The sequence below is a fragment of the Puccinia triticina genome, chromosome 9A (genome assembly GCF_026914185.1).
Source record: "Puccinia triticina chromosome 9A, complete sequence".
In the NCBI taxonomy this organism is placed as follows: Eukaryota; Fungi; Basidiomycota; class Pucciniomycetes; order Pucciniales; family Pucciniaceae; genus Puccinia; species Puccinia triticina.
In genome coordinates, this window is record NC_070566.1 from 6,504,189 (window position 1) to 6,517,237 (window position 13,049).

The 13,049-nt window shown below is 49.7% G+C and overlaps 3 protein-coding genes across 3 annotated transcripts; 1 reads left to right on the forward strand and 2 right to left on the reverse strand.

Moving 5' to 3' along the window:
• Positions 1-1,731: 1,731 nt before the first annotated feature.
• On the forward strand, positions 1,732-3,370 carry PtA15_9A661 (uncharacterized protein; the record flags this gene model as incomplete). The annotated part of the gene is made up of 2 exons (XM_053172894.1): positions 1,732-2,155; positions 2,259-3,370. The coding sequence occupies 2 exons, from the start codon at positions 1,732-1,734 to the stop codon at positions 3,368-3,370; spliced, it is 1,536 nt and encodes a 511-aa protein (XP_053024089.1).
• A 2,504-nt stretch (positions 3,371-5,874) lies between these two features.
• On the reverse strand, positions 5,875-10,013 carry PtA15_9A662 (uncharacterized protein; the record flags this gene model as incomplete). Its single annotated transcript, XM_053172895.1, has 11 exons — positions 5,875-5,915; positions 6,016-6,296; positions 6,390-6,562; positions 6,670-7,308; positions 7,804-8,065; positions 8,142-8,239; positions 8,311-8,544; positions 8,630-9,343; positions 9,422-9,544; positions 9,645-9,905; positions 9,975-10,013. 11 exons carry the CDS (start codon positions 10,011-10,013, stop codon positions 5,875-5,877), a joined length of 2,865 nt encoding a protein of 954 aa, XP_053024090.1.
• Positions 10,014-10,460: 447 nt separating this feature from the next.
• On the reverse strand, positions 10,461-12,499 carry PtA15_9A663 (uncharacterized protein; the record flags this gene model as incomplete). Its single annotated transcript, XM_053172896.1, has 10 exons — positions 10,461-10,733; positions 10,850-10,976; positions 11,063-11,216; positions 11,304-11,540; positions 11,605-11,674; positions 11,757-11,825; positions 11,926-11,945; positions 12,032-12,201; positions 12,277-12,395; positions 12,467-12,499. 10 exons carry the CDS (start codon positions 12,497-12,499, stop codon positions 10,461-10,463), a joined length of 1,272 nt encoding a protein of 423 aa, XP_053024091.1.
• Positions 12,500-13,049: the final 550 nt, after the last annotated feature.

The window sequence follows — 13,049 nt, forward strand, 5'->3', positions numbered from 1 at the left end:
GACCAAGCAGACCAATCATCGAGAGGGCTCAAGCTGCTCAATGAACATTACACACTGGTCATCAAGATGACTCAAGCTTCTCGATGACCGGTCTGGACGGTCAATGGGCGGAATCAAACCCTCTCGATGACCGGTCTGCCCGGTCATTGAGAGGGCTCAAGCTGCTCAATGACCAGTACAAACTGGTCATCGAGATGACTCAACTTCTCAATGACCGGTCTGACAGGTCATTGAGAGAACTCAAGCTCCTCAATGACCGGTCTGGATGGTCATTGGGAGGACTCAAACCCTATCAATGACCGGCTTGTACGGGTCATTGAGAGGACTCAAGCTTCTCAATGACCAGTACAAACTGGTCGTACTTCTTAATGACCAGTTTGTACCATCCATCTAGAGTACAAACCAGTGGTGTGGTGGGTGTTGATAAGTTTAGGAGGCACAAAGTCATCATCACAATAGCACTTCGGGACCCCGGCGCAATGGAATATACTTGGAAAAAACCTCCTCCCTTTCCTGGGAGTGATTTCTGGGTCTGATTTCCTGTACTTGAACATTTGGGGGGACTCAAACTCCAGGTCCCAGGAGTGTTTTTTTGGCAGGGGATTTTGTTCCTGGAAATGCCGACCTGGACCGCTTCCTGGAGGTGGTTTGAAACCCCCTATTGACCAAATGAATACTTTGGCACATGAGCTGAATTAGTTTTTATGAGACCGCGTCAACAGTATTTTTTTCAGATGTTTACTTGATGTTTGAGGTTAATCATCCTCTACGCCAACTCAGGACCTCTTCATGATGCTTGGCTACCGGTGCCTACCGGTGCGCATGCGAATAGTCCCACTGACACGCGGGTCCATCCATGACGCCTGAACCCAAATCTTGCCGCTGAGTCAGGCCGAGTCAACTTCTCACGAGATAACTTTACGATTTGGGTTCTCAAAAAACCCATGTTCATGTAAACACAGGTTGGATGGTCTACAACTTTCTACACATTCACAGGGACTTGGCGCAGTTATTTCCCCGACTAGCATTAAAAGCTTCGTATTACTATTGATGCACCGGTGTGAGCACAGGTTAAAGAATTGCACAAGACTTGGCGAAATCACCCTGCAAAACGTTTTATCATACAAGATCATACACAATTGGTTTGTCAGGTAGCGCGGAAAGCGATAAGGTGCATATTTAAAGATGTCTACTGATATGCAACTGAAATATGGTTCAAAAGTGCAAGTTTCGTGCGGACTTGCATACATATTTACATATGTATCTTCTGTGTGTGACTCTCTTGGGGTGCGTGTCAAAAAAACAAAGAATTGGTCTCGGGCGGCTGTTCAAACTTCAGCCTTCAACCGGCACTTCCTCTGCCCGCGGGAGGCTTGGACGGCCGGGGATAAAGACTGCATAGAGAGTACTTTTGTTCACTCCGAGCCGTCACTGCGCAATCCATTGATTCCTATTGGATTGCAACAAGTTCTTGTTTCTTGTGTGGATACATAAGTACCAAGGTTGATTGATATTCATTTTTGTTCATAGCCGTTTTCAAGAAGGCCTGATATAAGGGACACTCTGTCTCAAGTATTCTTGATAAATATCCCACATCCTCTGTAGGACTCTCCTTCTGAGACTCGTCACCTCCAAGTCTTGAATCTCCCGTCAGCACATTCCTACAAACTCACCCTGTCTGCTTTCGCTTTTTTTACCTGGTTTGATTCCAGTCGCACCATTCTCTTAGAAATGTCTCCATCAAATTTGTCGGCCATTCCCAATCGACCTTATCGTGTTAGTTCCCGTGCAGCGCTCACATCTCCAAGTCTACCGCTTGGACCTAACGGGAACGCGTCTACCAACCGCGTCCCTCCTTTGCCTCATGATCAGTATCCCCTGAGAACGATGGCCTCTCAGAGGTCTATAGATGCTCCGCGACACGACTTTACTTCGCGCACTCAACATCTTCCAGTTCAGGCATCGCTTGCTCAGACCGATCATCCGACCGCGGGGCCCCAATTGCCTCAATTGTTATCTACCAAACCTACTGCCAGCGGAGGTGTCTACAAGAAGCTCAAGAACGTCAAGTCATTCTTCCGGCGACAAGCAGCCCAGAGCGATGATGATTGTGACAGTTATGATACCGGAAGGGGCGCTGACCCATCAACAAATTGTAAGTTTTGCTTCAAGCATTTTGTTTCCTGGATCGTTCTGTCCGTTGTCTTCGTTCTCAGGATGGACATTGTCTAATCACATTTGTCTCGCTTTTTTTATAGCCGAACCCGGATATCGGTCGTCGAGCAGTCACCGTCCCAGGGTTGCGCGACCCTCACCTACCACGGACACTGCTTCTCTTGACAGTGTCAGAGCTGCTCCATCGCTTGCCCCTAGCGAGTCTTTCGTTCGCCCAAGAGCAAGCTCTTCTAAATCAAGGCCACTTGGAATCAGAAATGATCTTATCAAGCAATTCCATCACGATCCTCATTATCTAGAATTCGCATCTAATCCTCCCCCGCTGCCGCCCACTCCTCCTTCATCCAGTACTTGCTCTTCGCATGAGGACTTCACGCCCACCAGAAGTAATCACGGTCCGATCATGGCACAGAAGTCATTCGATCTCGCCGTAGATGCGTTACCTCCGGGTTCGAAACAAGTCACTCCGAAACCCAGTTTTAGCGCCCCTAGAGTGACAACCGTCTCGGAGGCTTATGCGAGACGAGCTGCCCTCCAACACCTCAACGCAGAACAATCCAAAAACGCCTCGGATAACGCTCGTAGTGAATGTGATGCTCTGACCAAGGGGAGAAGGAGCCCATCTTCATATTCGGTGGCGTCGTCCGCCAATCAATCCGAAAAAGATGGGGAAACTTCCGTCTTCGGGGACGACACCAACGCAGACATCGGAAGATCGATGTACGACAGAAGCATTGACGATCTCACCACTGAATCATTTGAAATCAATGTGGCGCAAGAGCTGAAGCCGACCACGGCTTGTAAGCTTGTCTTGAGCGAGCCGGGGCACTCGTTGCTTGCTGTCAGGACAGGCGCAAGCAGCGCGGGGAGTTCCGTGCGGAGTAGCCTCAGTGGATTCACCAACTCTGGCAGCAATCGCGATGAGTACACGTCTCCTTGCTCAACAAACTCCAGCCTCCCAAGTCCGCAACTTCCTCTCGATGAAGAATACATCAACATCCATCAAATCAGACAGGTCCTGAAAGGATTGCAATCGTTGCTCGAAAAAATCGACCCTCAGGCTCGAGATGCTCGCGACCCTTTGAATGGGACGCCTTCCGATCACCGACCTCCTTCAAGCTCGACCTGTAATCCTAATTTCAGAATCAATCATGTCGAATTCCTTCGGATGATCAAAGCAGAACTTGATCGTTAATTTCGGACCTCATTCTCATCTTTCCTTATATTCAAGCTCTTGCTTGTTGTTCACTTAATCAAGAAACCATCCACACAAAATAACGGGACAACCGCCTTCAAAACTGCCTATGTCTTGCTTTTCCTGCTCTTTTTTTTGCCTGCTTCCTCTTCCGGACCCATCTTTCCTTGCAGTCATTCTCTTGCTTGTTGTTCCCGTAATCTAAAACCCATCCAAACAAAACGGAATACTTCGTCTTTAAAACTGTCTTTTTCTTGTTTTCCTGCTCTTTTTTTGCCTGCCCGCTCGGCCTGACCAATGTGACTTGGCGCACAAGCCAAAATTGTAAGATAACCCAAAACTTGACATCGCCCTTTGATGTAAATACCTAACCCTTCCGGTTTGCGCATAATTTCTCACATCTCTCGTTCAAAAATCTTGTTTTCCTCCTCTTCCTGGTAGATCTAGTACATACAACACTCGTTGCTCAAGGAATTGGATATTAACAGAATCATAACCCTTTAGACGCAACTGATGCTTCTTTAATCTTGCGTGCCACACTCGCTTCGACTCGGTTGATAAGGGCGTTGAGGGGCCTTGCCGATGTCTCCATGAGTCAGCCTCAGCGAGGACTATCGTTGATTGAAAGCTGGCTGCGAACACGTGAGCTACATAAAATATTTGGAGGACCCACCAGGATTTCAGAGATACACTTCGGATGGGCCCCGTCCGACGCGCTCAGCTAGTACCGTAGCTGCTCCCTCTCATCAGTGCAGCAAAAGAGGGCCGTTCAGTCTGATATCTTACCAAAAACACTATGGCCATGCTGCTGCAGCTTTTGTAGACTCTTGAGGCATTATAATAATATTCCGAAATACGTATCTTACGCAAGACTCGAATTGATGGCAACACCAATCAAAGGGTAGGTTAATTTTTTTTAGTACATACCAGTCATATTCGCGGCGAAGAGGCCGGAGAGAAGCGCATGACCCATCGGGATCAGTGGGCTTGCAACCAGGTCAGGCTCAAACTGACTGGCTGGATTAGAAATGTGCCCGTCCAACCCTCACCCTGATCAAGCCAGGACCGGTCTATAAAAGGAGGACTCTTTGTGGCTCCTAACATTCCACCATCAACGTTCCATCATTCATGCTTCTGATGAATTCACTTCCAACTCACCTGTTCGTGCTCTAGCATCAATCTCTCCAGTCCGTTCTCTACTCTCCAAGGCTAAAAGTGTTAATACCACCAAGAAGATGTCTTCCAATCCTCATCACAAACTCCCCACCTTTCCCATGTCGTTGCTCTAATCAGCATTTTGATCACAGCCTCGCCCTACCAACCCAATACCGACATAACCCTAGCCGACGGAATCAGGCATCTAGCTGCCCTTCACCAGTCCAGACTCAGCGGCCACACATCTCAAGTGTCCATAATCAGGAAACTAGCTTACGGCTCCCGCCGTTAAAGCAAAAGATTATCTCTAATGACGCCCGTGATGTATTCTCGTGCTTGCCTTTCATACCCCGAAGATCAATGGCTCAATTTCCAAAATGGAATTCCGAGGATGTGACTAGGTCCTTCAGCAGGTCCACCATCGTCCTGGAAAACAAGAACAGGTCGAGGAGAGGAGCTCCTTATTGCCATCGTGGTGATCCCTCAATATTCACAAAGCAGCTGCAACAGCCTACGCGCGGATAAGGATTTATTTCTTAACAACAGTGGAGGCTACTTGGACGACATCGATGATCAGAAAGATGATAATGATGATGAACCTGCAGTGAATTCAGTCGGAGCCGCCGTTGCTTTCCGAAGCACCGGTTTCCGCGTACATCCTCTTCTTGCCCTAGCAGCACATCTCTCCCGTCAGTTCCACTCGACCCATCTCAGATGTTTCCTCCAGCCCCACCCAACTCGTCTCATCAGTACTAGCCGATCCCGCTAGCCAATCCCGGCAGCCCCAGCCTTTAACACCGTGCCGAACCGGATCATGATTTCCTTCCTTCAACAAATAAATCGTTTCTACTCCTCTTCTTTCATTTATTACGTCCAGTGTTTTATCCGTGCGGCATCAGTTTTTGTTTTCTTTTTGCCAGTTCCTTTTCCAGTAAATGCAACCTTTTGTCAAGACCAGCGTAATTTAAACACAAGTTTCATCTCCAAACAGCTGCTGATCTTATTTCCAGATTGTGTATTGTTGCCTGAGACATCAATGAGCCCAGTGAGTACAATAAGACACACGCTGAAGGAGTAGCATCAATGTTTTGACCTGGGGCACGGCTGTGGCTAGCAAAAACTTGCGTTCCAAAGATGCTTCTTGCTTTATCTGACACGCAACCTCTGAAATTGCAAAGAAAGCTATCTCTGATATGGATGTCCGTGCGGATAAAGATGATCAGGACAACAAACAGAGATTAATAGATAACAGTCATAATACAAAAGAATGGAAGAAAGCAAAGAACCTACACCAAGAGACAATAGTGGCCAAGAGGAGAAAATAAAGCGCTTAAGAGATAACAGGCGCGTTAGAGCATCCCTTTAGAGAACGAGCTAGCGATATAGCCAACTGATAAACGCGCGACAAGAACCAGAAGAGAGAGAGAGAGAGAGCCAGTGAGTAACTTCAAGCAGACAAGAAGGAGTCAAGGAACGAATGATAGACGTACAAGGATCATCCGCCTCGCGAACCTCGTCGACGAAGAACCGATGCTCGTCGATCCTGCTCTCGAGCTGCTGCTGTAGCTGTGCGCCTTTGAGCTGCGGTTGAGACTGACTATGGTCGGGGTCGATGAAGGTCTTGTTGCGTCGGATGAGCGCCATCATCTCTTTCATTGCCTGGTCCGGCTCGCCCGTCGCCCGACTCGCCGGCTTCCTCTCTTCATCTCCGACGCCCTGGTCGCCACTCCCGCTCAAACATTTCACACACGCTTCTTGGTCGCCTAGACATCTGTGTCATCACCATCACCACCTTACAATCAGCGTCTTCTTGTTTTTTCCTGGCATCCATCTCCGGCTCAGATTTGGGGTTGTAAAGACGGACCTTTGGTGGTATGAATGCTGGCACATGAAGTGGACCACGGGCAGATCCAACGGCGTGAAACAACTTGCACACTTATTATTCAAGTTGAAGATCTTCGGCTTCTCGACCAATTCGTGCAATTCAGTCCGTTTCTTATCGACCTCCTTACGATACGAATTGATCAAATCCAAATCCTACAAAAAAAAAGGCCCACAGAAAAGATCAAATGGATGAATCAATACATATATATATATATAAGTGAAGAGTAAAAACAGGGTTTTGTCATTGGAGAAACGCTTACAGAATTCATCTGATGTTTTTGGTTCGTCACTTGATTCAACAAGTACGTTTTGACGGTCCCGATAGAAGCAGAAGATCCGGGTTTAGACAAGATTTCGATCACCTCGATAGGGGACAAGATCTTGCGTTTCTCGATATGATCGAGCGCTTTTTGGAGGCCGTTGAGCTGACCGTTCGGGGAGGAGAGAAGTTGAGGGGGCGAGGTAGCCAGGTATCGGAGGACGATGGGATAGAGCTCGGGATGCGCGTCGCCGTACTTCTCCAAGCACTCAAAGATCCGGCTCTGGGCCTCTTGGGCTTCCAGCGACTCGACGCTGTCGGCGCGGTCGATCCAGAAGCGCAAGATATCCTCGACCATGCCCAGACGGTCGTAGAGGAGCACAATTCCGGGCACAAAGTCGTGCGTCAGACAGACGATCAAAGCCTGGGTGGGCTCGTACCGAAGCTTGCTCCCTTCGGCGCCCTTCTTCAGCAGGCTCATCGCTCGGCTCCTCATCCGCGCTCGCCCGTCTCCCGCTTCGGCAGACGTCTGGAGGTACAGCTCTAGCAGAGTGCCCCAAACAGCCTCGCGATCTTCTTCGTCAGACGGCCCGATGATCGAGTCAGGTGCAGCAGTCTCATCCTTTTCTTCAGCTCGCGTCTTCGCCGAAGGGACTTGCACAAAGCTTTCAGGGCGCTCATCATTCTCACCCGCCCCCTCATCGTCTTCCCACATCTTCTCATTCCATCTCCTCCAGGCAATGGTCTCCAGAAAACGTATAAAGCACTGTGGTTGGTCAATAAAGAAGGCGAAAAATTCGCGGATCGAGGGCAAGCACTTCGGTGTCGTTTTCTCGGCCTGGACCGATGCAGGGATTTTCGCGGTCGTGGTGGCTGTCGAGTCTGGACGCGAGGGCAGGTAAGCTCGAGACGAAGAAGTACGGCCTTTGTTAGTCGAGGGCACCGGCGAGTCTGGCAAGGGTTCGTTGGACTCTAACTTGACCCCCGAGCATACATCGATCATCAGGTCGGTTGTATCTTCCGGCAAATTGGCCAGAAGCGCCTTTCCGTATCTGAGTAAATTGGCTTCGGCCTGGACTCCACACGAAGATGAATTAAAACACGCTTTTTCGTTAAGATTGTTCTGTACACTCACACCAACATGCCCTAAAGATCTCATAAATTGCACGGCATCCAGCCATTTGCCGCGATCTTCGACTTGGATGCGCAAGTATTCCTCATCCTGACGATACTGTTTCGCGAGATAGAGTGCCGGCTCGAAGTAGCCTGCCTGACGACAGACACGGATGGCAGTCTCCAGATCGAATGGCAGCGGGTCGCCACTATCCCTGGATGCACGCTCGTTTGCTTTGATGAAATCATCTAGTTTTGCGTGGTCCTTGAGCTTCGTATAGCAACTTTGAAAGTACAAATCAATCCCAATCAGCTTATTTCTGTTATAGAGTTTATCGAAGGAGAGAGAAGTGACTTTACTTGAGCAATAGAGTCGTATGATCCGCATTAGCTACCCCTCTTGCGTGTAGTTCTTGCAAGTAAGACGTCAAGTTTGATATCCTTTGAGCATCTAAGAACTGCGCCAGAGCAACACAAATAAATCAGTCTCGCCTCGGACAACGACCTGAGACAGGAAAAATGTCCTCACCTTTCGGACTACTATACTAGGCTGGACAGTACCAATAGTGTTGATGTACTGTTGAACAGCGCCTTCGAAATCCGATTTCTGGTACAGATAATCGCCAAACCTCCGGTAGATTTCCGACAGCTCACTGGGATCCGCTCCGCTTGACTTGGCGACATTAGTTGCCAAAACGTACATATCTTTGTCGTAGAGTATCGACAGCTTCTCTGACAGAGGTCTTTCAACTAGTCTAGTAACCTGTAATTGCATCATTTTAGAAGAAAGTATTAGGCGCGATCACATTGAACAAGCCCCCACCCCCCTCCCCGAAAAGAGAACAAACCTCAGCTGCTGAAGTGAGTACATAAAGCTCCCCCCACTCGGCCCATACATGTAGGACGGTACCACGGAATAAAGCATTATAAGCGATGAAACGATTTTGGAGATCGAAGACGATGACTCTGGTCTGTTCGACATCGTTTTTGAGGCCGGTTGAGCTTGGGGGGGAGGTGATGACGAGGTAGTTGCCGCGACTGTTGAGCCTCGCTTTGGGGCCCTCGTAGGCCAGACAGGCGCCCCGGCCCTCGGGGCCATAGACGTACAAGGCCGAGTCGTCGGCCAGGATCAGGTCCCCGTTGTCCATCATCTCGCTGCAGCCTATCGAGCCGCCCAGATCATCCATCACGATCGGCTCTGCACCCGAGCCAGCGCCCCGACCCGAGGTAAAAAAACAGAGCACTTTGGCAGTCGTGACAATAAAGAGACATGTGTGGCGATGGGTGCTGGACGGCTTCGGAGCAGGCTCTGATAAATCCGGGTTGGAGAAGTATGATTGGCTGGCGCTTGGTTTGGGTGATCGGAAGGCCAGCCCGGTGATCGGCTCTGGGGAAGTATATATTATCTTCGGTTTGGGTAGCACAGGAGGCGGGCGACTGATGTGCGTAGCAGAGGCGGCCGAGACGAGTGCTTGGTCAAGATTTCGATAGAGGAGGACAGTACCATCGGCCAAGCCAACGGCAAGATAAGACAGGTTGAGAGAGAGTGCCAAAGTTGTTACCTAGTTTTTTTTGTGGATATATATAAGATTCAAACCCCTTTCTTATTTTTGTTTTTGGAAGAGAATAGTAGTACTGACTGGATGAGGGCGATTTCCGTTTTGGATTTTTGAGAAACCGAGTAGTTGAGGTGCAGAAGATTGTTTGTCCTCATGACGTAGGTTCCAGATCTTGAGGATGGGGACACTGTTACCGGCTTCTTCCTACGAGGGATTGAGGCAGTTTTAGTCAGGCTGAGGATGTGATGGGGTCGGTGGAAGGATGGTCGCTGAGCTGAACAGGAGATGACAAACAAGGACGGACGCCTATTGATATGAGTACACCCTGGATTGAGGTCGGTCTGACGAGCAGGGTTCTGCCACCGGGGAAGGCAGGCCAGGATCGGAGCAGGTCGAGGGAGGGGTCGAGCAGGGAGATCCGGCCGTCGAGATGGGCGAGGATGGTGGAGCCGAATCCGGCCTCGATGGCGGCGATCGAGTGCGGCTGGCTGAGCAGTTCGGGTGGGTTTGCGAGGTCGGATGAGGAGTGGAGCGGGTAGGAGTTGAAGAAGGTGAACTGCCGCCACTGGGGTATTATCAAAGCAGCAGGTCAATGTGTGTTGGGTGGATGGGGGTTTGAGGGCAGATCGCTTACTGTTGTTGGGCTTGGTTTGGTATCCTTCCTGATGGCCATGTCGATGGATGGTGGTTCGTGGGGTGGTTGGGTGGTCGGATGGCCAGTCTACTCCGCCGAAACACTCCAGCCAGCCAGCCTGATGACCTCATCAAACGTGATACTTCACCAGATCTGGTCAAAGAAGCAGATATCCAACTACAGCACATAAACTTCCGGCTGGGCAAAGCTGTGATCTGGTTCTGCACCCCCTTTATCCAGTCGAAAACTGAGATGTTGATGAGACATCTCTCAGACTCGAGTGAGTAATAGTGACTACATACATTGCAACTGTTGATACATACATGTTATAGAGTAAGACATGACAAGCTCAAAAAGAATTTTGAAAAGCAAGAATGAAAAGTCGGGTCTACAAGACACATTTTTCAAGAGTAGTCATACATACACATTTAGTGATACTGAAACAAGAAAGCGAGAAGCCGGGGCTTCATTGGCAGAGGATCCAGATCACTTGGGCTGGAAGTGATTCTTCTGGAGCCAATCGTAAACAACACTAAAGTCCTTACCAGAGAACCCAGGATCGGAGCCAAGCTTAGAATAGATCTCCTTGACGATCTTAGAGACCGGGAGTTGGTCGAGGAGGGCCGGGTCGGCTTGGGCGGCTTGCAAGGCCAGACCAAGATCTTTGGCCATCAATCGACTCGCGAAGCCGCCCTGCCAGTCCCGATCTGCCGGGGTCGCCTTGGATGGGAGAAGAGCGCCAGGAGCAGGATTATTGATCTAGAACATTGGGGTTTTGTGTGTGTGTGTGTGTGTGTGTGTATGAAAGTGGATAATAGCCAGCACTCTTGTTCAGCGATGTACACCTTGAACCTTACAGAAATATCTGAACCAACCTCACTGCTCCAGCATCTTCCGGTGCTCGAGTTGATCACTCGGGCCAGCAGATCCGGCTGCAGGCCGAGCTTCTGTCCGAGTAGCATAGCTTCCGAGGTAGCGATCATCGAGACCGCCAACAACATGCTACAAGCAGATCCATCCCACAAAGAATAGCACCCAGTCATGAGCAAAAGCGGATGTCTTTGGGGGTAGACAAGAGGAAGACCGACTTGTTGGTGAGTTTGGCGGCCAATCCACTCCCCGATTTGCCACAGTAAATCGTCTTCTTGCCCATCGCGTTCAACACGGGCTGAGCTTTGTTGAACGTCGCTTCGGGGCCGCCGCACATGAACGTCAGCGTGGCTTCTCTGGCACCAACGACGCCTGTGAGGGGGAACGATTCCGAACATCCTATCAGTCTTTCTTTCTTTTTTTTTATGCATTTGAAATCACAGCAGACGGGGTTCTTACCGCCGGAGACGGGCGCATCCAGCATCTCCGCCCCTGCCGCCCGGAGCTTCTCGGACACAGTCGTCGCACAGCGGACATCGAGCGTCGTCGAATCTACGCACAGCGTGGCGCAAATCGCATGGTCTGCAAGCCCCCCCAGAATCCCGGTGCTGAGGTTCAGATACACTTCCGAAACTTCGGCCGAAGATGGGAGCATCGTCACGATCGTCGAAGCTAGCCGAGCAACAGAGGCGGGCGCTGTTGGATCCAATCCCGTCAGCTTTCTAACCAGGTTCTTGTTGTAAGAATGCCTGCCTCTTACTGGTTGCCGTCACGATCGGGACAGATGTGGAGTCCAGAGGAGGATGTTGCTCGACAAACCGGGTCACTGACTTGCTTCATCAAAAGCGGTGACCATATCAGCCTTCAGTGTGAGTGCTGATCTGTGGCCAAGAATAAGTAAAAGAAGCAGACCGATTGAGAGTGATCGTGGATGACGAAGGAGCTGATCGGAGCCTGGAACTTGGCCAGTAAGTTGGCCGCCTGGAGCATCCCGGACAGGTACAATATACATAGGATCAGGATTATTCATGCTCGTGTTTTTCCGATTGGTCATCTGTAGTAAAAGTGCATTTCGACGGACCATTTCCTGTCCCATAGCGCCTGTCAGACGTGCAGTGATCGTAGAGAGACGTTAGCCGCTGTAAACTCCTGATAAATGTTGAACCCTCGTGTTTCGTTGAACTAACCAAGTCCGATAAAACCAATCGAGTCTTCTCGACGGTGCTCAGCCACACAACGCTGGCCGGTTGTAGAGAAACCCCGCCGGTACACGATCGCCAGCCTCCTCGAGGAGAACATCTCGATCGGAGATCCTCTCGGCCGTATCATCCTCTGACTTTCCTGGCGAGCCTTGTATCTGACAGTGGGTGGTTATGTAGTCAGGAAGGGTTCATCCAGGACACCAAGAAACGATAAAGTTCAAACGACATACACAATTCTTCCGGTGATCTTCTGGAGGGTGTTTTTAGGTGTTTTTCTGTCAGATGATGGTTGTTCGGTTGAAGTTTGAACCGGGACTGTCGGCCCACTGTACCCGATTACATCGCCGAGCTTCACCCAAACTCAACTGCTCATCACTTGTATATCCCGTGACTGAAACAACTCCATGAGGGTGGTCTTACAATAATTTCACTTTTAAAAAATAAAACACTCATGAGCCACGGATACATGAGCCAGCGCCTCCAGGTGGGGTATCATCCGTAGTACATATACAGCCCATCGCAGCCCTTTTCGCAGTCATGAGGAGACATGTTTCTCCCAGTCGCCTTAACTCTTTGCCAGCTGCTGGTTATGAGCACATGTGACATCATCAACCCTTCAACGCTCTCACCTGGGTGTTAATCTCCTTCCGCGCAGTCTCAAAATCGTCGTAAACCCATATATTCTTGGCCTCACTTGCCACCACGATGAGGATCCCATCAAATCTACTTCTTTTCATCGCTCTTCATATCCTAGGCGCCCGTAGAATGGCACTGACAAGCCCAGTGCTGCATGCGCCTGAGGAAATCAGAAAAAATCTACAAACAAAAGCTTTCTTCAACTTGGATCCGGAATGGCTAGCTATGCGTCCCAGGCTACGTTCTGAGTATGCCCCCCTAGCTCCTCAGTCAGGCCCAGACAAACTGGAGAGGATACGCCCGAAAATGTGGAAAAATCAAGGTAAATCTACCTGTAATTAAGGCTTTGTTCTATATTTGCTCTATG